Source organism: Anolis carolinensis, unplaced genomic scaffold (assembly GCF_035594765.1).
Source record: "Anolis carolinensis isolate JA03-04 unplaced genomic scaffold, rAnoCar3.1.pri scaffold_8, whole genome shotgun sequence".
In the NCBI taxonomy this organism is placed as follows: domain Eukaryota; kingdom Metazoa; phylum Chordata; class Lepidosauria; order Squamata; family Dactyloidae; genus Anolis; species Anolis carolinensis.
In genome coordinates this window covers 26,544,205-26,569,356 of record NW_026943819.1, presented here as the reverse complement: position 1 = coordinate 26,569,356, position 25,152 = coordinate 26,544,205, and the positions used below count along the sequence as shown (strand labels likewise).

Below are 25,152 nucleotides of genomic sequence, written 5' to 3'. Positions count from 1 at the left end.
AAGTCCAGCCGTGTCTGACTCTGGGGGTTGGTGCTCATCTCCATTTCTAAGCTGAAGAGCTGGCGTTGTCCGTAGACACCTCCAAGGTTATGTGGCCAGCATGACTGCATGGAGCGCCGTTACCTTCCCGCCAGAGTGGTACCTATTGATCTACTCACATTTGCATGTTTTCGAACTGCTAGGTTGGCAATCATTACAGTAGAGTCTTGCTTATCCAGCATTCGCTTATCCAACGTTCTAGATTATCCAACGCAGTCTGGCTCCCAACCAGATCCACAGCTGAACTTTTTAAAAATAATCTTTAGTGAGATTTATTATTACATAGTTAAAATATAGAAATAGTCAGAAAATAGATAAGAAAAAAAGAAAAAGAAAGAAGAAGAAAAAGCAAGTAAAAGGATATAAGATATGTGCCTGATAGCAAGGACTGAACTTTTTACGGATTTAACTTCCAACAATGTTAGTACTATACGTTCATTTAATGCAATTCTATCTTTGTAGTCAAATTTTAGTAAATGTTTTTATAATCAATGTTTTCAATACATTGATTACAAAATACAGTAATTACTACATAACACTACCGTGTATTGAACTGCTTTTTCTGTCGATTTGTTGTAAAACATGATGTTTTGGTGCCTTATTTGTAAAATCATAATGTTTAATAGGCTTTTTCTTAATCCCTCCTTATTATACAATATTTTCGCTTATCCAACGTTCTGCTGGCCCGTTCATGTTGGATAACTGAGACTCTACTGTAATAATTATTATTGTTTCTTTATATTCCGCTTTTCTCCCTGAACGGGACCCAAAGCGGCTCACAACACTTTAAACGTTTCCTAATCTTTTTTTGACCAGGGACCACTCTCCAACATTGGTACCAAAAGGTTATGAATCAGTTTTTTGTCAACTTTGAATTCGTTTTGGTTATCTGGAGTGCTGATTCAGAAAATTGCATTGAATAGACCACGTCAGTTCCAGTTTCTGATACAGAACGTATGCCATCCAGTAATCGCCACCTGCTCGCCCACAGAAAAGCATATTTAATAATCTAGAGCTGATGTAGTCTATCCAATGCAGTTTTCTGAATCAGCACCCCAAATAACCACAGGAACAGGACAAAAAATGAAGACACCGAGGTGCCCCCGCTTCCAGACGCCACATGGAACAGCTCTGCTCAGGGGGAGGGAGGAGGAGGAGAAGCAGCAGTCTGAAGGCTTGTTGTCGCACCTTTTGTGGGTACTCAGCCTCTCCCCTCCCAACATCCCCATTGCCTTGGCACTTTAGGAGGGTTTCGCAAGACCAGTTGCTGTTGTTGCAATAATCTAGTAACGGTGAGGCCGCAGACCATATTTTAGTTCTTGAGGACCACTGGTGGTCCAGAGACCACAGATTGGTAACCACTGTTCTAAAACAATACAATCAACCATACAAATCACAATAACAATAAGACCAACTATAAAATAAAACATAAACATTCTAAAATCATTTAACAGATACAACTGTTGCAGGAAATCGTCGGTTCAGATAATACACTTCACTCTGCTCACTGAAAGTTAGCCTTCCTGTCATTCCAAATTCCTGTCGTCCAATTCTATGGTATTGCTCTTGGCGCTGTCACAATCTGACTTTATTTATGTAGGCTGGGGGTGTGTTCTTCAGATGTTTTTGGGCTGTATCTTCTCTCAATCATAGCTGGCATAGTTAATAGTATTGGTTCACAGAAGTAAGTAACTAAGATTCCTATTTTTATAGAGAAAGGGCCAAATTATGATTATGGACCAAAAACTAACCAAAAATAATCTCTGAGGTGTAGTAGCTTCCCAAACAACTAATCCTATAACTATAATGAATGATAACCTAAATCAAAACAACAGAGGTCAATTCTTGTGACATTAATAATCACTTAGCAAATAGGTTAGGTTATAGTCATCACTTACATAGCTATCATTATAATTCCAGCACAGAACTAGTAGATTATGTTTGTCATGAGGTGCCTCTATACTTAGAATGGAATATGGAAGGGGCAGCAATTGAGCTCCATTTCCTGAAGGTGAAAATGTAATCTAGGATATTGTGGGAGGTTAAGGAGACTGAAGGTACTATCAGATCTTGGAATCTAGGCAGAGTTAGGCTTGCTTAATACTTGGGATGGAAAATCACCAAGGAAAATAACAGGTGCTGCAGGCTATATTTTGGAGGGAGCAATAGCAAACTACCTTTGAGTATTTCTTCACTTGGAAAATACTGCAAAATTATTGTGGTTGCTGTAGCTCGACAGGTGACTTCAAGACACATATAAACAAATGCATTGTGATAAGTTTCAGTTATGATTGGTGGTAACAAGAAGGCTAATATTTTCCCTTGTTACATTATTCTAAGACTGTCTAGTCTAATGCACTGTTTCCATCAGTGAGCATTCAATCACCTCTTCCCCATAGCTGGTATTTAGAGATACATTTTCTTTATTTTGGGGAGGGCTGTAGCTAAATAGGAACTGGTGCTTTGGATACAGAAGGTCTGAGTTAATGTCCTAAATTTCCATTCTAAAACAGCAACCAAATAGCAGAGCATGTGCAAAGTCCTACAGCCTCATCACACCAGAGCATGGATCCACTTTAAATCCGGTTTCTGCCTCCTGCAGAATTCTAAGGTTTGTAGTTTGGTAAGGCCTAGGATCTGTCTGACTGAGCTGTTTAAAGATCCCTCCCTAAAGTGGATTTAAAGTGAATCCAGGCTGTGGTGTGATGAGGTCCTGGTGTCTCCAGAGAAAAGGGACAGTTTATGGCAAAGACCTTGTATTAGAATCTTTTCACACTGTAGTATTAAAGTGCTGTGATTCCATTTCCGCCATTGTGCCTTCACCCAGTACAATCCCTGGAGCTGTCACTTAGAGAAAATTATTGAAAGTTCTTGGCCAGATACCTCTAGCAACCCAGCAAATAGCCAATTCTATGATTCCATAGCATGTAGCCATGGCAATTAAAATGGAACCTTAGTGCTATAACTGTATAATTTGAAAGCCTCCTGTAACTCAGAAAAGCCCATATCAGCACTGCAGACAAATCATATGACCTAACATAAGGCAGCTTCTCATGAAGAAGTGTATTGGGCATTGCTACCAGTAAGAACTCTAAATGTTAGTGTGTGTTAGCACAGACAATACTGGCATACATAAATCAATAGTTGACTCAATATCAGCCAGCGTGACCTGTACTGGCCTTTATATCAGTCACTGGTGAGCAGAGTTTCCCAAGCATACTTTGAACTTTGATTGCTTTTGTAATCAAAAACTGGATAAATCAATGCATTTTCCTTTTGTCCCTCTTGCAAAGTAGTAATTTACACTCCCTTGCCCTGGATAAATGTTATGAGGATGCAGGCTTATTCAATTCTGGACCTGCAGAGCTCATACTCATATGGCCAAGGTGACCTTGTCTCTTTTTTGCTTAATGGAGCAGGTTAAATAAATCAGTAAGCCAGCAATCTCCTAGCAGTTAGTGCAGGACTCTGTTTTAGGTTTTTGTCTCTCTCTTGATGTTTCTATACTGCACTGGCTTCCCTTCTGGATTATAGAATCTTTGTATATTTAGTATTCTTGATTAAAGGTCTGTATTACATTAGTATTGATAAAAGTTTCACTGTCCACAGAACAGGTGGCAGGTTCTTATCTCATTCATCTTCTCAACAGCACAAATTTCCATTTTTTAATTTGAAAACGTAGGGCGAGACTAAGGGCCTAGTTCTGATCAATAACTTTATGTGAGACCTCCTGGGAGTACCTGTCAGGTCTATTTGAATTTTATGGTGGAAGAATGGGAGAAGAGACAGATATAATAGCTTGCCAAGATTGACTAGATTTTCCGTTCCATAATGTGTTCGATAATCCTTTGCTGGAATGATAGCCTCTATAAACCTAGCTTTTAAATTAGAGGTGGGTATTATTATTATTATTATTATTATTATTATTATTATTATTATTATTATCTGGTTCTTTTTATAAGGAAGGGGTTTCACACATGAGCAATATGAGAAAAGTAGTTCTGCCAAAGTCATGCACCAGTTTGGAAACTTTTCCATATTGATAGTAAGTTTGGAAACTCTTTTTCATATGACAGCTTTCCAAATAAATGCCTGTTTCCCAATTTCTGCTTCACAATTTACATTGGGTTTGTATTTGACCTAAGTTTTCTGCTCTTTGGAGGAAAAAGTGCAGTCAGCAGCATAATTTGTTGTCATTTTGAGGTTTTCAGATAAAATTATGTCAGTCAGCCAGGGTGATCGATGCGATATGCCTTCCTTCATCTCTGCAGCAGCAACTGACGGTCGACCTGTAGAACCCTTTCATGTTGAATAATACTGCCATGAAATGTCTTTGTCCTTTATTTTTAAAGTAGACTGAAGTAAATTCTTTCTGTGTGCTTATTTAAGTATAGAATGGGGCCCCTGCATGTTATCTTCTTTCAGATGAAAGGTCTGATTTTAGGAACACTTTTTGGAAGTTCTGTGTATCATGGCCTGATTTGTGAGGGTATTGTGCCTGAGCATCGGTCATCAAGGCTGGGTATATTGGTTCTATAAGGAACAGAAGTTCTGGGGAGCCCATTGCACTAGTGACATATTAAACATTGGAATTATTTTTAAACTTGGAGAGTGTTGTCCTTTGTATGATGACCATCATTTCCAGAACTTTTTTTAACTTAAAGAGAATCAGGACAAATCTTCTACTGGAACCCGTTTCCTGCCTATTCATCCAAATTGCCTCTCGGAAGCCCATAAACAAGACATAAAGGCAATCGCCATTCCTTGTTGGTTTGTCATCTCTATTACAACTGGTGGGCAGTGTTATGCTACCTCTGAACATGTAATTTATCCATGATGGTAAGCAGTCATTAATAGACTTCTCCTTCTCCATAAATTGGTTTGATCACCCTCTTTGACCTTTTGAAGCTGGTGGACAAAGCTGTTTCTTATAGATGTTCTTCTGGCCATATTTGAATCAAATTGACCTGGCCTTAGGTTTTCCAGAAGCCAAAGCTAAACCTTGTTGCTAAAGGTCTCTCTTTCTTCCCGTTGCAGCAAGTTACATGGATGTGTGATGTTTCGCCTCTGAAAAAAATGAAGGGCTGGCTGAATTGATTCTGCTAAGAGCCACATCTGTTAACTTATGGAGAGCTGATGCTGAAACCAGTAAGTAAATTCCATATGGGAGCAGAGAGGTGCTAAAACAGACATATAAAGGAAGTGAAGGCAAAATTCAGATTTCTGCAGTCGGGTTTGTTCACCAACTAACATTCACCAACTGAAGCTTGTTGCAAATGACAGGCAATTAGGATTAGAGAATTTTGATCTAGTTTTGAAGACAAGACCCGAATTGAATTTCTTTCCACATGAAATATTACAGCGGGCTATAGCGTGCCTTCATTATTTTGAAAAGTATAAATTAGGATAAGTAGAGAGGGGGATCCATTTTGTTTCTGTTGTGATGTCAATGTCAGGACACAGAAATGTTTAAGATATTGTAAATTACCTAAAGATCTACCAGTAGATCCTTAGTGAATTCATATATAGAAGACAGAAATATAAACAGATTTGTCAGTACTAGAGTGTCCTATTATGTGTCATTTTTGTTGTTTTAAACCAGTTTCTCCCCCCCCCCCCTTCCAAATTTTAAAATACAAGCACAAATCAAAGGTAGGAAAAAGGAATCAGGAAACCAACCTCCAATCTAACCCTGCACCCAAATATAATGTGTGTATGTTCTCTTGTAAAAAAAACAAAACTAATGTGTGGTATATAAAAATAAATCTCCTTTGATCCTCTTGGATGAATGCAGGATGTTCTCCTATAGCTCCAGAATAAAATTGGAGTTATGCACCACTCTTAGAACTGAGAACGTTGATCTTAAGGAAGGCTTATGTTAAGACTGTTCTTAGGGCAGCTTGTGTTCTGCAGATGTAAAACTGCCAATAAAGTCCCATATGACTTAGGTCCGCACTATCTGTACATCCCCATGACCTGTTCTTTGGGAAGGGACTTTCTCCCTGTCCTACCATCATTACAGGCCTGTCTGGTGAGGATGTGGAGAAGGATCTTGTTGGATGATTATGGTTCTTATTATTTTATTTATTACCTGCCTCTCTTTTCGGCTCAAGGTGGGCATGACATAGTCAAATACATCTATAAAACCACATATTAAAATGTACTTAAAATACTCCCAATCTGTGAAATTCCCTTCATTTCTTCTGTCCTTTCATTGTCAGGCAAGGGCCAAATGGCATGTAATGAGTAATCAGTTGCAGGAAGTCATATCTATTGTGTGTAAAGGTATTTTTAACTTTTATTGGTTGTGTGTACTGTATTTTTGATTGTGATTTTACGCTTTCAAAAAACCATAACATTTTAATATAGTAACTTGTTTAATTGTGTTCTCACTGTGATCAAGATTTAGCCTTTGTTTGTTTGTGTTTCTGTTTTTGTAAAACATCTTGAGTCCATGCTAGGACAAAGATGAAATATGCACACATTCCTATCCATCTTGAAGCTCAATTAGCTCATCACATCCAACAGTAATTAGCAATATGTGTACCATACATAACAAGCATTTCTGTGGACTTCAGTTGATAGCAACCTTTCTGTTTTGTTTCACAGTTCAGACATGGGGATAATCTTGACTTGCAGGAATAGATGTTCTTTCTGTCTTGGAATAGTTTTTCTGGTGGAAAGAGCAACTTTGTTTTCTCTCCTTTTCTTGAACATAGAATTTCAAGAAGGGACCATGGATCAGCCTGCTGGGAGAAGCTTCATGCAAGTTCTGTGCGAGAAATACAGCCCAGAAAACTTTCCGTACCGACGTGGTCCTGGGATGGGCGTTCATGTCCCAGCGACCCCTCAGGGATCACCTATGAAAGGTACAGGTTCTGAGGAAGACCTTTGGTTGTCGTCTCTGATGTGCTGACAAATCTGTCTGAAGAGCGGGAATAATACTGATATTCCTTTCCCTGTTCTTTCTCTGGTTATGTAGAAGGTAAAGGGCAGGATGGATAACATTTCCGCTTGCTTTTGGTGTATAGAACAGCTTCACCCTTACCTCTAACATGTATACACACACACACACACAAAGAGTGTCATTTTAAATCCCTGTCAGGTTGATTTGTATCACAGCCACCCCAAAGGGAGGAAAATACAAGGAAACTATTTGGGTGGAAATGACAGTAACCAAGTTTGACAGAAAAGAGCAGAAATAAGTTGAGTCAGTCAAGGACAAAGTGCATCATATGCCACTCAAAATTAACTGCAGCGGAGTCACCTTAACAGAAACTTTCAGGATGCTCCATTAATAACTCCAAGGAATGATGAAAAGAGCATCTCAGCAGTGGATCTGGTTGCAACCTTTTTTTTAAAAAAAAAAATGTATCCAGAATGGATTCTGTATAAACTCAGTTGAGAATTCCAGTTGCTGAACTTGCCTGCGAAATAGGTGACATCTAAAGTCTAACATGTGTTCACACATAAGGCCTCCCATTAACTTACAGGTAACCATGGAACATATTTAAGTGTTTTACTGGATGCTTCTGTCTTTTTACTTTCTCCCCTGCTTCTCTCTCTTTTCTACTACTTTTTACAAAAATCACATAGAGAAGATGCCACCACTGACCATAACTTTGTGTAGGACCCATTGCAGGTCGTGACCCATCTGTTGAAGGACGATGAACTCAGTGATTTTGCGGTAGTTTTAAACCTTTACTATGTCTGTCTATGATATCAAGAATGGCTGAGTCTTTGTAACATGAATGAGCAGACAAACAAAACGAGCCTACGAGGCCCACGTATGAATTGTTTGCTATATTTTATATAGTTTGGCCTGATTTATTTTACTCAAACACCCAGGAGATCCTTTACAAGGTTTGTCACACAAAGTAGTGCACCGCTGTTCCTGGCTTTCTTTCCAGATCGCCTCAACCTCCCCAGTGTGCTGGTTTTGAACAGCTGCGGAATAACGTGCGCCGGGGATGAAAACGAGATTGCCGCCTTCTGTGCTCATGTGTCCGAACTCGATCTCTCTGACAATAAACTGGAAGATTGGCATGAGGTACGGGAGCTGTGCAGATATTGTTCAAAGTCACATTTGCCAAAGCAAAACCTATGAACCTAATCTGGCCTCCCATGGCCTTTTATGTGGCATTGTGACTAGAACTGATGGGAGTTGTGATAGAGTAACATCTGGAAGGCTGCTGTTTGTTTGGTTTAGTCAGGGGAGTGGGGTTTGCATTGAGTTGCAAGACTTGTGGATGTGATTCCTTACTTTAATATGTCCTTTAACCCTTTCCCAAACTCAGAGCCACAAGTGCTGTTGGGTTGCAATTCCTGTTGTCCCTGGTCCGCATGGCAGATAATCAAAAGGGATTGGCGTTGTCATTCAATAAACATCTGGGGACCCAAATAGCACAAAACTAAGGAGCACCGACCACTATGTAAAAAAAAAATAGTGGACCTTCTGTATGTGAGGTCTCCAGCTGTGGATTGAGCCAAATTGTAATCTTGTTCACACTATTCTTTGTGTCAGATCTACATGTGCTCGGTTTTGCAAAAATTTCTGCTCACATATTTAGCTCACAGCCTGTTATAGAGGCATTTTCCAAAACAGATGTGGCTTTGGTTTTGCAGAAGGGAATTGTGAGTCGAGGCCATAAAAGACTGGCCATCAACTAAAGTCTGCAGCCTTTTTTTTTCTCGCTTTGCACACAGCAGTTAACATTTTATGGAACGTGGTGCTTGTAAGATTGCAGAAAAGATGTCTGGCCCCAGGTAAAATAGCCCTTTGAGAAACCTTGGCTGCTTTTAGATTCTTTTTTTCCTTTAGCTACCATTCAGGTGGTTTTTATGAAGCCTGCCAGCTATTTGCCTTTTTTTCCCATTTCCTTATCAAGCCTTTTTTTAAAGGTGTAATTAAATGAACCATTGAGGTGAACAAGCAATTAGCCAATCACTCTAAATCAACAAATAGCAGCGGTATGAATTACAGATGACTATCTCATGCGCTATTGGGAGCCGTATTATTCTTTGGCTGAATGAGCTGCGCTGGAAAGCTTGGGTGAAATCTCTCTTAGATGACAGAATATGATTTGAGGTTCAGTTACTGCCTGATGGCTTGTCTCCCTCCCCTCCTTTTCCCTCTCAGGTCAGTAAAATTGTGTCAAACGTCCCTCACTTGGCGTTTCTCAACCTGAGCTCCAACCCGCTGAACTTGTCGGTTTTAGAGAGGGGATGCGCCGGCTCATTCTCCGGCGTCCGGAAACTTGTGCTCAACAACAGCAAAGCATCCTGGGAAACAGTCCATACAATACTACAAGAATTGCCAGAGTAAGCCAAGGGGGAGCGGGGCAGAATAAAGATGGCCTCCCTTTCTGTGCAGATCAGAAGGCTGTCTGGTACAAAAGGCTAACTGACTGTGGACCAAGAAGTCCCATGTTCACATTCTCCTGAAGCAATGAGGATTCGTTGCTAAAATTTGGCAAGTTTTCCCTAACTGATCTTTTAAAGAAAGAAGGAATATGATAATACTCACCTAGCTAAAATTTCTGTTGTAAATCATGAGTGGGGAATGCTGCTTTTTGAGGATTCCAGGAATGGCCTGTTATCCTGCTGCAGTTGGAGCATTTGCACATTAGCAATTGCTTTGATTGCCAAGGGAAGCTCTTGAGTTCACATCAAAGATTATTGGGCAGGAGATGTTTCTATTACAATACAGGGTGCTTATCTGTTGCTGTTTGAGAGGCAGAGGGATCCAACAATGACCTTGGGGTTCTTTGGTTGTAAATATTATTGAGACTGTAACTTGAGACACGCAATTCAACGTTCATGCCTTGAGCTGTCTACAGTAGAAGGAATCCTCTGCTGAAAGGATCCCACGGTGGCATGGTCTTGTGCCAGCAGGACTGCTGACCGAAAGGTCAGCGGTTCAAATCCAGGGAGAGCAGGTGAGCTTCCTCTGTCACCTCCAGCTCCCTATGCAGGGACATGAAAGAAGCCTCTCACAAGGATGGTAAAAATATCAAAACATCCGGGCATCCCCGGGCAATGTCCAGACAGCCAATTTTCTCACACCAGAAGCAACTTGCTGTTTCTCAAGTTGCTGCTGACATGGAAAAAAAAAGACAGCAACAAAGGCATGCCAGAGGCAAGGGAGGAATGATTCACCTGGGAGGCTGTGTGTTTTGTTTCTTCTCTTTATTCTAGCTTGGTTTTGGCATATTGTACAGACACTGGAGAGGTTAGCTGCAATCTAATTGGACTAATGACTTCTCCAAGTTCCAGCTGCCTTTTCTCTGGGTCCATAGTGTAGACGAAAGGTCCCGGAAGTACATTGGAAAGAAGCTAAAAACCCACATTATCCCAAAATATATGCGGACTTCCTCAGTTAGTGCAAGCTTATTTTTGACCCTAAAATACTTTGGTTTGGTATTTGTGGTGCTGAGCCAACATTGTATGTTCATGCAGAGTTTGAACCAGGGACCTCTTGGTTATGAGATGGTCTTCTAATCAACAGCTTCCAATTTAGACCTGGACTGTTGCTCCCGGATATGTTTGCTTTCCACTTGACAATACAGTAGAGTCTCACTTATCCAACATAAACAGGCTGGCAGAATGTTGAATAATAAGGAGGGATTAAGGAAAGTCTATTAAATGTCAAATTATGTTATGATTTTACAAATTAAGCACCAAAACATATTTTACAACAAATTTGCCCCTTGTTTGGGAGCGTGTCTGCACTTGTGTTGTTAATGGGCATGTTGGTCTGCTGCGCGTTGCTGCGTAGCGAAACAGTTGTGGATCTGGATGGGAGGCAGACAACATTGAATAATCCAGAAGGTTGGATAAGCGAGACTACTGTAGTTTTCTATGCTGGTGCATTCAAAAATAGGAGGCCCCACTTGTACCCTGATAAGATTGCAATAAGCTCATCCTGCTGCATGTAGAGTCCTGCTTTCTTTTTAAAGAATTTAGATCGCAGTTGGGTAACATAATTTCAAGGGTCAGGAATTCATTATGTGCAAAGCTTGGTGCGCCCATCCTCTAAATCAATGTACATTTGACCATCAAGTTGATAGTTGATGCCAGTATGCAATACCTCTGTGGCGTTCCTCCATTAACAAGGTCAGATAAATCGCTAATGGACTGGCTTTGGAGTGAGATGAAATGAAGGTCGGGAGGGAGGCTGGCTGACAAATTCCAGTTAAAGAGCTCCCTGCACTTTCCATAAGAGGACAGACATTGGCTCTACTGTTCTGCTGGGGCAGAGCAGAGGAAAACTGTTATCTCATACTGTCATTACCAGTAGCATATGGATTATAACTCCCACAGTTCCTCTAGCCAGCAGTTTCTTATTTTCTCCCCACAGCTTGGAGGAACTCTTCCTGTGCCTTAACGACTATAAAACAGTGTCTTGTTCTCCGGTTTGCTGTCACTCTCTCAAGTTGCTCCACATCACTGACAATAATCTCAAGGACTGGACTGAAATCCGGAAGTTAGGCGTCATGTTTCCATCACTAGACACGTTGGTCTTGGCCAATAACTACCTTACGACCATCGAGGATTCGGAAGATGCCCTCGCAAGGCTGTTCCCAAATTTGCGGTCCATCAGCCTGCATAAGTCAGGTGAGATACTGAAGGAAAAAGGGTCCTGCTGAATCAGAAGGCAAGTTTTGTTGGTGGATTCCCCTGCTCCATCACTGCTGCCAATACATACGTATATATAAGGATACCTTGGGATAAATAAGCTTCATTTAATTATTAGCAATTCTGAACTGTTTTACAAGCCAAGTTGTTTCTGTAGGCCTTCAAGTTGTGTCTGACTTAAGGCAATCCTGTGACGAATCTTAGGATTTCTAGGGCTGAGAGTGTGTTACTCACCTAGAGTCACCAGTGGGTTGTAGTTCAGTGCTGAAACTGCTACACTCATATGAATAAATAAATCATGGGGGTGCACTAATATAAAAACATTATTACAAAGATGTAGACAGCCCTAAAATAAGCAGAGCTTCAAAAAATTTCAAGGCAGGTGATAATTAAAGGAACAGATATTTTTCAATTTGTTTTATATGCTGCTTTTCTCCTGAGTAGCTCTCAAGGTGGTTCACAATATGAATAAAATCAAAATATAGAATTTAAAACCTAATGCAAAGTTGTTTAAAGAGGTACTACATTAAAAACATCAATTCATTAAAACAATGTACAGACAATGTGTTGTCAAAGGCTTCCATGGCCAGAATCACTGGATTGCTGTGAGTTTTCCAGGCTGTACGGCCATGCTCCAGAAGCATTCTCTCCTGAAGTTTCGCCCACATCTATGGCAGGCATCCTCAGAGGTTGGGAGGTCTGTTGGAAGACTATGCAAATGGGATTTATATATCTGTGGAATAATGTCCAGGGTGGGAGAAAGAACTCTTATCTGTTTGGAAGCAAGTGTGAATGTTGCAATTAGCCAGCTTGATTAGCATTGAATGGCCTTGCAGCTTCAAAGACTGGCTTCTTCCTGCCTGGGGGAATCCTTTGTTGGGAGGTGTTAGCTGGCCCTGATTCTTTCCAGTTTTCTGAGCGTTGTTCTTTATTTACTGTCTTGACTTTAGAGTTTTTTTTAATACAATAAAGGATTCTTACAAGCAGGAAGAAGCCAGACTTTGAAGCTGCAAGGCCATTCAGTGCTAATCAAGGCAGCCAATTGCACTATTCATACTTGCCTCAAACAGGCAAGAGTTCTTCCACTTTGGGCCTTCCACAGATATATAAATCTCACTTGCCTAGTTTCCAACAGACCTCACAACCTCTGAGGATGCCTGCCATCGATGTAGGCGAAACATCAGGAGAGAATGCTTCTGGAACATGGCCATTCAGCCTGGAAAACCCACCGCAACCCAATATACAGACACCCATAAAAGACCTGTCTGTGTAGCCACTCAGTCACCAACTAATTTATCTGCATGGTGTTGTGATTCCCTTTCATCTTTCTGTTCTTGCAGATTTCTTTTATTGCCTAAATGCTTCCTTTCCTTTTTAAAAAAAGCAGGTCTGCATTCCTGGGAAGACATTGAGAAGCTCAATTCATTTCCTAGACTTGAAGAAGTGAGGTTGTTGGGAATCCCTCTCCTTCAGCCGTACACCAACGAGGAGCGCAGGAAGCTGGTAATAGCAAGGTCCGATGATCATTTTTCCCCATATACCTCTTTTGTAAAGCTTCTGATCCACGCCATTTAGATGTTCTTTCTGTGTATTTCACAAAAAATGAGTCAATCCTCCCCTCTCTCTCTCTTGCGCATGGCTCTTTTTCTCAGTGGTCTCCGGAACTGTTTGACACACAGATACTGTTCAAAAGATCCTTTTACACACTTCCCACCTTTAAAAATGTAGAGACAGTTGGTTGAACGAGACCGCAGCCATTTTTTAAAGGCAGGCGATATTTTATGAAGCGCTTCTGAAAGCCCAACTAGAAGAAGGGCGCTTGGAGAATTATAGAATACATTTATATTCAAATTGCAGTGCATGGTTTTAAATCAAACGGTCCCTTCCAAGGCGCTGGTACAAAATTCCATTCCTTTGAGAGATACGCTTGATTCTGGTGGGGGAGGAATTCTTCTGAGAACACAAATCTCTCTTTTGCCGAAGACTTAAATTGTGGACTCAGTTCCCCCGCTTTTGCTGCCCTTATTAAGATGTTAATAATTCCCCTTCTTTTGTACATGGCAGGTTGCCATCCATCACCAAACTGAACGGGAGCGTCATTGTGGAAGGAGAGCGGGAGGATGCCGAAAGGTTTTTCATTCGTTATTACATTGACTTTCCTCCAGAAGAAGCCCCTTTCAGGTAAGATGTCCTGAACCTTCCAAGAAATTGAACCATAAACTGGGATGCCCCTCATTCAGATCTCATCTCTGCCAGAAACTCACTGTGTTGTCTTGCCACCATCCAGATATCTAAGCCAACAACTTTTATAGTTTATATATAGGGGGCCGGGCTGTGGCGCAGCTGTTGAGCAGCTGCCTTAAATCACTCTGACCATGAGGTCATGAGTTCGAGGCGAGCCCGTGGCGGGGTGAGCACCCGTCAATTAAAAATAAAAAATAGCCCCTGCTCGTTGCTGACCTAGCAACCCGAAAGATAGTTGCATCTATCAAGTAGGAAATAAGGTACCACTTATAAGTGGGGAGGCAAGATTAACTAATTTACGACCTGGAATGAGGAAGTGCCGTCAGTGTGGATGATGAAGCAGCTGCTCCCCCCTGTGGCCAGAATCGAACATCCCCTCAGAAGAAGGTTAACTTGCCTCTGCGTGTGTGTCTCTCAGTCTCTGTTTGATGTGTTTATGGGCATTGAATGTTTGCCCTATGTGTGTTATAATGTGATCCACCCTGAGTCCCCTTCGGGGTGAGAAGGGCGGAATATAAATACTGTAAATAAATAAATAAATAAATAGTTCTTTCCTATTGCAGTCATTACAGTTATAAATATGCTGCATTAATGGTAGATGCTAATAAAGACTCTAATACCCATTTGCCTAATGCCAAATCCCAAACTCAATAAGCCTGTCCCCTTATTTATACCTTTACTCCAAGACTAGAACTCAAGGCAGCTATAACATCAGTATACAGTAGAGTCTCACTTATCCAAGCTAAACGGGCTAGCAGAAGCTTGGATAAACGAATGTCTTGGATAATAAGGAGGGATTAAGGAAAAGCCAATTAAACATCAAATTAGGTTATGATTTTACAAATTAAGCACCAAAACATCATGTTTTACAACAAATTTGACAGAAAAAGCAGTTCAATACGCAGTAATGTTATGTTGTAATTACTGTATTTACGAATTTAGCACCAAAATATCACGATATATTGAAAACATTGACTACAAAAATGGCTTGGATAATCCAGAGGCTTGGATAAGCGAGACTCTACTGTATTTATTTATTGTCTTAGAAGCAAATTGAGAATACAGCTATAATGTATAAAAAACCACAAACAAATTAAAAACTTTGTATTATGCTAAATTTCCTTTGACAAGAGCTGGCCTCTTCAAGTGCCTCTGGTGTTGCTGTAAGAAAGTCCTCCATTGTGCATGTCCTCAGGCTGCCTTGTAATAGGTGGTCTGTGGTTTGCTCTTCGCGCTCAAATATCGTAGACTCCACTTTGTGGCCCCATTTCTCAAGGTTGGCTCTGCATCTCATGGTGCCAGACCACAGTCTGTTTAGCACCTTCTAAGTCACCCCATCTTCTGTGTGTCCAGGAGGGAGTTTCTCATCCGGTCCCACTTTTGGACTCTCGTTTGCTGAGATGTTCCTGCAAGTATCTCTTTAGATTTTGGGAAGCCATTTCTTGATTTAATATGTTGGCTTGCTTGCTGATATCTGGACAGAGAATGGGCCAGAGATGTTTATGCCTTGATCCTTTCATTACAGGCTGATACTTTCCGGCGGATATCAGGTGGTGCAATACTGGCTAAACAGTATAATTTCTCCAGCAGTATAGGGCGTAGGCATCCTGTGATAATGCAGCATGTCTCATTAAGGACCACATCCTCTGTTTTAATGTGTTGAGATGTATTCCACACTAGGTATGTGTATTCAGCAGCAGAGTAGCAAAGCACAAGGGCAGATCTCTTCACTGTGTCTGGTTATGATCTCCAGGTTATGCCAGTTAGCTTCTGTATATTATTTCTAGTGCCCACTTTTTTGCTTGATAGTCAAGCTATACTTCTTGTAAGTCAGGGCATGCTCCAGGGTAACTCCCAAGTATGTTGTTGTGCTGCAATGCTCCAGTGGAATTCCTTCCCAGGTCATCTTCAGGGCTCAATATGCTTGTTTGTTCTTAAGGTGAAATGCACACGTCTGTGTTTTAGACAGAAGAGGAATCATCTGGTTTTCCTTGTATTAGGCAGTGTATAACTTCCATTAAGAACAAAATTTAATCTTGAAATGCACTGCCCCAGCTTTTCTATGATTCACTTTGTGTTCCCCTTTATTGTGTCTTCAGTAACAATTACAAATATATATTTGCTCTTCCCAGAGTCCTGTACAGTTAAATTGATTTTTAAAAAAATCGAAAAAGAGGATTTAAAATGAATAGTCATATTGAAGAGAGAGCAGGCTTGTTTTCTTCTGCTCCAAACGTCTAAGACATGGAGCAATGAATTCAAACTACTGCAAAAGAGTTTCCACCCAAACATTAGGAAGAGTAAGAGCTGTTGAGTCTGATGGAGTCACCTTTGACAGTGTTTAAGCAAAGGTTGGATGGAGTGCTTTGATTGTGCCTTTCTGCCTGGCAAGGGTTTGGACTCTTATGTCCCTTGTGGCCTCTCCCAGCTCTATAACGCTATGAAATTAAGAAGTCGGGAATAAATACTGACAGTCCGACGAACAAATATAGCTTTGCCCACCTTCCAGCAGCAAAAAGGATGGAGCCAGCCTGACCTCTCTTAGGAGGCAAGCCAACCTTTATGCTGCTGCTTCAGAGAAAGCCTTGCCTCCTGCACTCCTGTTCTTGTTTTTAAAAGGTAACTGAACTATTGCAGCCAGCTTGTTCTGCCTGAGTTGTGTGTCAAAGAGGAGGGGGAATTGGATTCAGCCTCCCATTGGGACATGGGCCCGGGCCCCTTCCCTGCTCAATGGCCCCTTTGTTCAAGCGGCCCCGTCTGCGTGGGGTCTCTGACATACTTGTGTGCCCATTAAAGCTCCCCCCACCTTCATGGAAGCAGTAGACTTTTTCAGAGATATCATCAGAGCAGGTTGCGTGTTGCTGAGAAGGTGTCCCCCGGGACCAAAGTTCAGGTTCCACTTCTCGGCCATTTTGTTATGGGAGGAAGAGAGCGGGGTGCCTTAACCCGTTCCATTCCCTGTCTCCTCTTCCACCCGTTTCAGGAACAAAGTCGCACTCTCTTGCCTGTGATTCTTTCAGAACTGTGCTCTTGTGTAAATGCCGTACCTGTTCTGCATCCCTATCTGCTCCTCTTATTATTAAGGGAATAGCTAGGTTATCTTTTTGGAGAGAGGCAAACACCGTCTCAACAGATCCTGCCAAGAAAACCCCAGGATAGGCTTGCCTTTGGCTCGCTGTGAATTGGAAACGACTTGCAGGCACACAGCAGGGTTATCTTTAGACACCAGGTATTGTGGAATCTTTACATGAAACTCTCAATGCCCGTTCAGATTGTGCTATTCATCCAGTCCCATCCTAGACACATGTAGACCAAATTAAAAATGAAGGAAGCAAACGCCCCCACTTCTTGCCAGCTTTCTCAGTTCACTATCCCACGCAGCGTCCGAAAAAGCAGTTCTTTCTGTAGTTTGCTGAATAAAACACCTTTTCCCTGTCACTTCATTTTACTCTTGGATTAATCCATGCACATTTCACCTGTACAGAAAGCATAGTTTTGAAGGAGCGGAAATGGAAAATAGCACTCGGATCCTTCTCAATTGAAGAATTGATTCCAAACATACTTTTATTAAGCTTTAGAAGAGAATGGCAGTTTGACTGTTGCCAGAAACAGCCCTCACCTCTGCATTGAAATTCGGTTTGCAGTAATTGGACAGGAAAAAGTCTTCCTCCTTTTTTTTGCCCCATGCTTTGTTTGGCATGGATGGTGCTTTGAAGTGTTTTGGTTCCAGTAAGTGAAGGTGTTGAAATGCATTCTGGGACGATCCTTTTTCCCATCACTACTAGCTTTAACCACCCCTGTTTCTGAAAATGCGGGCTTTTCTTTCTCAGCGATGGAGCCATTGTTTCCCAAGCAGGTTGATTTGTATCTTAATGGGTGCCGGGAGAGCTAGAGCCAGGGGCCTGTGCGAGAGGGCTCCGCTGCCCGCCCTATGAAGGCCGGTTTTGTCCAAGGCGCTTGAGAAAGCCTCGCCATGCGCTGTGTCAGTTACCTGGCCTTCCCGGCAGACAGAGACTCCGCTGTTGAGGGAACATTCCTACGCCTCACATGAGTCCCGCGCGGGGCCTCCTTCGCCACAATGGCCTCCCTCCATCCTCCCCTGACGGGAGCAGTGACACAGCAGCGATCACGTTCAAGCCCTGAGTCGGACCACAGACAAAAGAAGTTTTCAGTTTCGGCCATCGCTGGGAGACTGAAACGTTACCTTCTCTCGGCCACCCTTTGTCTTTTCAATTACCTTGTACTCAAGGTTGACTTTTTGCCACTTTCCCAGCCCGGCAGAAGAGACTCTGTCCCCTCATTCTTAGTCAGAGAGATACCCAGCGGATGGAGGGGAGAGAACATCGAGGGGACAAATATCTACCCAAAGGCACGGGACAAAGGAACTTCTCTGGGAGGATGGAGAAACCCGTTGAACAGGTTCATGCTCATCCAGGCAGGGCACTGCTCCATTTCCCCCTTCTCCCAACTCGGTCATGCCTTATCTTCTCTGTTCAGGAACACTGCATGTGAATCTGTGATGCAGAATCCATCTTATACTTGCACATGAGCAGAAACTGGACAAAGGTGATTTTATTGCAAACTGCCATCAAGTCAACTTCATCTCCTGGTGACCCTATGAATGAGAGTCCTCCAAGCCACCCTGTTTTGAAGAGCCATGCTCTAGTCTTGCTAATTCACATCCATCATTGAGTCAATCCATCTGTAATATGGTCTTCCACTTTTCCTACTGACGTCTACCTTCTTGTGTGTCAAGTTTAATGAAGTCGTGTTTCTCATAATACATCCAAAGTATGATAGTTTAATCTTTTTGGCTTCTAGGGAGAGCTCAAGCTTTGTTCTTGGATACATTTGTCTCTCACCCAATACCACATTTCAGATGAGCTAATTCTTTTCCTATCGGCTTTCTTCACTGTAAACACTAGCATAAGATTCTCCCAGACAGAAATACATTATATGCAGAGGACAGCTTTCTTCCTTGACCAGCTTTCACACCCGTGCATTGAAGTTGATATTTATTTATTGTGTCAGAAGCGCAAACCAAGGGTACAGTTGTAATGTATTTAAAAACACCAAAGTTAAGAGCTCGGAATTATACTAAATGTCCTTTGACAAGTAGCTGGCCACTTGGAGTGCCTCTGGTGTTGCTATCAGAAGGTCCTCCATTGTGCACGTGGCAGGGCTCAGAAGGCAATTGAAGTTGGTAATACTGTGGCATGAACAATCTTAATTGCAACTCCTCAGAAAGTGAAAATTTTATGCAATTAGAAATTAAGATAGTTTATGCCGCTGTATTGAAGTTGGTAATACTGCGGCATGAACAATCTTAATTTCTAATTGCATAAAATGTTCACTTTCTGAGAAGGAGTTGCAAAGCAGATGTCCACTTTGTTCCTTGAGGGCAACTTCAGATGGGCTTTGGGGTTTGCAGGCCAAACAAAAGGAAGTACATTTGGTCACTCTTTGCCTGTAGAAAAAAGTGCAGAGGGGAGAAGCGGGGAATGGAAGATAGTTTTAATTTAACATCAATTCAGCAGCAGCCAGACAGGCTGATAAGCTGGAACTACCCTATTTGGCTGTTATGTTACCAGTGAGGATGTGGAATCTCAGTGGTATCATTCATTAAAAATGCACATCCTATCACTCTTGACTCACTTCTTGGAGCAGATCCATCAATAACTGGTTAGTAGCCTTGAAGGGACCTTTTTGCCAAATGAACCCCAAACAAGCCAGGATATAAATAAAATTATGTAGAAATGTAATAGTTACAGCAGTGAGCACTCATGTCAGCATTTGAGCAATGAGGCAAACAGTTGCAGTCATAACTCCTGCGTCTTTCTTTTTCTCTTCTCTTTTTTTTCACATACTTTCCCAGGTATCATGACCTAGTGACGAAATACGGGAAGCTGGAAAAGCTGGCCGTCGTGGACCTGCGGCCCAGGAGCAGCGCCAAAGTGGAGGTCCACTTCAAAGACCAGGTGGAGGAGATGACCATCCGCCTGGATCAGACGGTTGCCGAGTTAAAGAAGCAACTGAAAGGGCTGGTCCAGTTGCCCACCAGCAACATGCTAGTCACCTACTTGGACCACGAAGCCCCCTTCGGCCCCGAAGAGATGAAGTACAACTCGCGGGCGCTGCATTCCTACGGCATTCGGGATGGAGATAAGATCTATGTGGACTCGAAGGCCAAGTAGCCCTCCCCTCCTCCCCAGGCTTCAGGTGGTGCATGGCCACACGCGCCTCCCTTGTGCACGCAACCGAGGACTTTTCTGCCGAGGAGGACGGGACGGGAAGGGAAGGGGGGAATTTCCTTTTGGTTTGCCCGCTTGAGGGTTGGTTTTATGTAAGTCCCAGGTTATTTCTCTAGCCGACGTTTCGCTGGCCCAAACCAGCGAGACTGAGCACCACCAGGGTCCAGCCCAGGTGAAAATATTGAAGGTTTTAAGGGGAGGTGACCGACTTCACACGTGTGTGCGGCTTTTTCTTTGGTTTCTCCCAACCTGCTCTGCTGTTCTTCAAATGTGGCGGGTTTGCTTCAAAGCCTAGAAGGTTAATTGCATTCACCCAGTCAGAGTTGGAGGCCTCAGAACATACATTAAGGTACATGCTTTAAAAACAACAACAAGGAAAGATCTTGCAGTGCTCACGTTTACTCAGTGAACGGACTCAGATTTCAGACGTGGCCGTCCCTTTACTTGGGCAGCCTGTCGTCTTTTTGTTACCTGAGATTAGCTTGGAAAGGAAGTGGGTCGAAATCTGTAAGTTGTGTTCTACAAGGCTGAGGTCTGTGGAATATCTGGTGCCCTTCTGTAAGCAAGCTGCAGACAAACAAACAAAAACTCTGATAAGAGACATAACACCTGTGTTAGCACACTGCGGCTTCCAAAGCACAGAAACTAGGGCACGCTGCAAAGTTTGTTTAAATCACTTTTTTGGCTGGCTTTCTCTCCAAAATAGCTTGGGGGCCAGTTGGGTGTAGACAACACCAAGCATTAAACAGAAGCACTTCGTATTGTGGGCCAGTAAGTCAGCCGCCAAGCAGTATCCTGCACTATTTCAGTAAGGTTAGCTGTCCCATTTGATTGAAAATATTCTTCGTGTTTGAAACACTATGATGATTCTCATCTGGATGTTTGCTGGAGGAACTCCAAACCCCCTGTGTTGTGTTTTTGTAATACTTATTGTGTTTTTTATGTTTGTCCTACCCTTCCTCCTCCAAAACGCTGCAGCCCTCTCCCACTTTTTTGTTTTCCTTACAATAATATTTTGAATATGGGTTGATTTTGGAACAGGGACTGAACAAAGGGCAGCCGGAAAGTTGAGCTGCATTTGAATAAGTTTATCTGAAGTTGCAGGCGTACACTAGCTAAACACATTTGAAACCAAAGCTTGGTGGTCTATTCTGAATATGCGACCACATTTAGCACTTTTTTTACGCCAGGATAGAGATGGGAACAAAATGCCTGTGATTCTTGAGGAGGTTGTCGGTGAGCTATGTCAGATTTGCCTTTTCCCTACCTAGAGATAAGAATAGCATCCCAACAAGGTGGGCTTTTCTTGCATCCCCTAAATGCAAACCTCCAGTTGTGCTGTGGTTTGGGGGAAGCAAATGCTTCAGTTGTTCATTCTTAAAAAATGGAGGAGCTGCCATAAAGGATCTATAGGATTCTCCACATTGCTTGTAGAGACCCTTTCCATACATCCCCCCCAGGTGCCATTTTACATAACTTAAATTCCTTCTGTGTCCAAGAGAAATTTATTCTTTTTCTAAAACACTAAAATTATTTTGGTCAGGGAGGGCTATTTCTCACTTTTGCCCATCCGATTGCAAGCTGGGAAATCTCTTGTTTCGACACATGTCCATTTCTTTCCGTTGTTGCTGGGCTCTTGTTACTTGTGAACTTTTGACTTGAATCACTGCGTTTCTTTGCCCCTTCCCATGATGCCTCTTTGCTCTCTTGGGGGTTCTCTTTTCATATATATATATATATGTACGTATATCCAAGCGTGCGCATGGTTCCCCCGTTCTGCTTCTAGCCGACATCTGCCCCATGGGAAAGCAAAACAATAATCTTTTTGTATGTGTGTGTAGGGTTTTTTTTCCTTTAAATAGTAGAGGAGGAGGTGTTCCGCTGAGACAAGTCATCCCGGTTATGCCATGAAAGCGTAGAGAACGGCTAAGATTGCAAGTCCCTTAGCGTCAAAAGGCGACTTCTCCTGTGAACCTTTAAAGACGAGCAATCCCCTAGCTTGCATGCAGTCAATTCTCTTTTATTTCATGGACTCCGATGAGGAATAATCCTGGATATGGCGTCCTTCCAGAATAACATGGGTTTTTATAAGCTACGGCAAGCAAAAGGTTATATCTCCCCTATCCCATTGCAAAACACCTTTTTACGACCCAACAGCGGAGCTCCAAAGCAGTGCTTCTATGTACAATGGTGTGTGTATGTTTGTGTGTGTATATATAGAAAGAGATTTACACCTAGCGAGAAACAGTCATGTTAATAAGATATTTTATTATAAAGCAAAGTTTTATTCAAAGATAGGGTTATGTATTAATAGTATACTATTACTTTATCCCTGGGCTGACTGTACAAAGTACAGCCGGAGTCCGAGGACATGAAGGAACGGCCAGTCGGGTTGTACGTCGTACCGATCTCCCTCCCCAAATATTTATAGAGTGATAACAGATTAAAGAGATATTGTAACTGCTGACTGGTTGTGTTTGGCTCACAAGGGTTGGCATTTTAGAAAGAACTGTCCCATATATTAAAATTCTTTGAAGGAAGTCCATTGGAAATTCATGTGTCTGTATTTCTGCGCTCGAAAGACAAAGGGTGTTGTTGAAATGATTATTGCCATCATGTATGTAGCGCCTAGGGCTGTGTGCTCCCAACTGAAATCTGTAGCTTATATAATTTATGCAGAAATTCCTAGTTGTATAAATTTTTATGCAGAAAGTCACAGAAAAGAGGAAGAGAAAAAAAACAGGTGTGGGGGGGGACAAGTCAACTGCTTTCCTTTGGATAATAAAAGCTATGTTCACCTACTTCACTGTTCCCTAAGATACCCTTTCGATTTTCATTTTATCCGCCATATTTTACTTTTTAACAACAAGAGTCTTGATGCACCTTAAAAGACCAAATATTTCATGGATGGTGGTCCATTTCATCAGTGATACCTACCTACCTACCTATCTATCTATCCAATCTATCTATCTCATGTCAGAAGCGACTTGAGAACAAACTGCAAGTTGCTTCTGGTGTGAGAGAATTGGCTGTCTATAGAGACGTTGCCCAGGGGACGCCTGGATGTGTTAGCTGGGAGGCTTCTCTCATGTTCCTGCAAGCTAGAGTTGACAGATGGGAGCTCACCTTCAGGTCAGCAACCCAACCTTCAGGTCAGCTGGCACAAGGGTTTAACCCATTGCACCACCACAACTCTTCTATCATTCATTGGGGACAGAAAGAATGTGGGAATCGGGTTTAGATGGTGAATATAGAGGGGAGAAACACAAAGCAATTGCTAGGACTTGTCTAAGACTTAGGTGGTCTGTCTTTTAGACCTGAAGAACATGAAAAGTTACAGAACCTAAAGAAATTTTCAGCCTGGTCAAAAATGTCTTTGCCTGCAAATAACATTGATTATATATTTACATAGTATTGGTCAGCTGATCTCTGGACTGCACTCCCTGTTTCCATGTTATAAAATGTTTGGAAATGTTTCTCAAATATGATGCTTCCCACCAATACTATTTATTTATTTATTTATTTATAGCATTTATATTCCGCCCTTCTCACCCCGAAGGGCTCAGGGCGGATCACATTACACATATAGGCAAACGTTCAATGCCTTTTAACATAGAACAAAGACAAGACAAACATAGGCTCCGAGCGGGGCTCGAAACTCATGACCTCCTGGTCAGAGTGATGGTTTAGGACTTGGGACATGGCTGTATGTAATGGTCATGACCCTGAAGAGACATTGCACTGCCCTACAAAATAGCCTACAAATCTTTTAAGGTCTAGCTGTATGGTGAGTTCTGGAGAGAGATGTCCTATTGGAGATGTTCCCTCAGAGCTTTTGGAGGAGAGGCTAGTCCATCTAGCGGTGTGTTGCTTGCTGCTGATGTAGCACCAATTTTGTTCATCTGCCAGATCTATCAGGGCCATCATGGAGTAGTGTTTTGAGTGTTGGACCCCCACTTGAAACCTTGGGTGACCTTGTATAAGTCACATTTTCTCAGAGAAGGGCAAAACCTATCCAAGAAAACTCCATCATAGCTTCATTTTGAGGGCCACCATTAGTCAAAAGCAACTTGAAGGAACACAACAACAATCTGAATTATCTGGAACAAAGTCCTGGTTTACTCAATATAGTTCTATGTGTAGGACTGCATTGTTATGTTGACTTTATTTATATGGAAGGAGAGCAAGAGCATGGAATGATATAGGTGGGACTGTTTCTGTATCATGGCTGGTATCAAAGCTGATGTATGATGGGTGGAATGCAAAGAGCTGTGACTGCACCGCATTGATAGTTTCTTCCTCTCTGTTGCATATAAAGTCTGTGTGTGGGAATAGTACAGGAAGGAGGAGGGACCAGTGGCTATGCAGTCTTTGGTATATCTCTCTGCTCCTCAAATGGGCAAGAAGGCAAGAGTGGGAGCAAGCCACATGGACAGCCATGAGAAGCCAAAGAAATACGCAATCACACAGGCTGATAAAAGCTGAGCACATGACCCTAGTGCTGCCAGTATTCATTTATTTCACTTCCCGATCCATTACCCGGCCAATCTATTATCTTGTTGGCTCAATGACTTCAAAGGGCAATGCATTGTGAAATCTGGCTGTCAAGGATGCCCTGCAGGACCCGTTTATCCAGGTACACAGGGAGCAACACATTTTGCAACACACACATCCTTTTCGGAAGGGATGGAATTAATTTAGGAATATTTTAACTTGATGAAGTGCAAAAGTTGTACCTCTAGACTGAAGGTAATGATATGAAATATTCCGGAAGGGACGATCGCTTCTCCTTTGGCATCTCAAGCAAACAAAAGTGCAGGAGTTTTTACCAAATGCAAATGGTTTCCTAGCCGATTGAAAGTACTAAAGGTCATCACTTAGCTGATGTGGCAAGTGGGACTTTGTGGAAATCACATGGCGGGATTGTGATGGATTAATCCAGAAAGAGATGAAAAGCAGGTCTAATTTCCTCGACATCATC

At 42.1% G+C, this 25,152-nt stretch overlaps 1 protein-coding gene and 1 long non-coding RNA gene across 3 annotated transcripts in view; one reads left to right on the top strand and one right to left on the bottom strand.

Annotated features, from left to right (window-relative positions):
- LOC100564005 (tubulin-specific chaperone cofactor E-like protein) overlaps nucleotides 1-25,152 on the top strand; it is a 96,305-nt gene that overhangs the window by 2,391 nt on the left and 68,762 nt on the right. Inside the window, exons 2-9 of one of the 2 annotated variants that reach the window (XM_003222805.4) lie at nucleotides 5,077-5,187; nucleotides 6,759-6,908; nucleotides 7,950-8,089; nucleotides 9,179-9,360; nucleotides 11,399-11,655; nucleotides 13,064-13,190; nucleotides 13,741-13,857; nucleotides 19,796-22,711. In XM_003222805.4, coding sequence (XP_003222853.1) covers nucleotides 6,776-6,908; nucleotides 7,950-8,089; nucleotides 9,179-9,360; nucleotides 11,399-11,655; nucleotides 13,064-13,190; nucleotides 13,741-13,857; nucleotides 19,796-20,114 — 1,275 coding nt within the window. In that variant the 5' untranslated portion in view covers nucleotides 5,077-5,187; nucleotides 6,759-6,775 and the 3' untranslated portion in view covers nucleotides 20,115-22,711. Of the gene's footprint in view, nucleotides 1-5,076; nucleotides 5,188-6,758; nucleotides 6,909-7,949; nucleotides 8,090-9,178; nucleotides 9,361-11,398; nucleotides 11,656-13,063; nucleotides 13,191-13,740; nucleotides 13,858-19,795; nucleotides 22,712-25,152 lie in introns of those variants that run through there. The other variant, XM_003222792.4, reaches the window with a different exon arrangement.
- LOC103279298 (uncharacterized) overlaps nucleotides 18,923-25,152 on the bottom strand; it is an 84,410-nt gene continuing 78,180 nt past the window's right edge. Inside the window, exon 6 of the long non-coding RNA XR_001730473.2 lies at nucleotides 18,923-20,738. This is a non-coding gene — a long non-coding RNA (uncharacterized LOC103279298). The remainder of the gene's footprint in view (nucleotides 20,739-25,152) is intronic.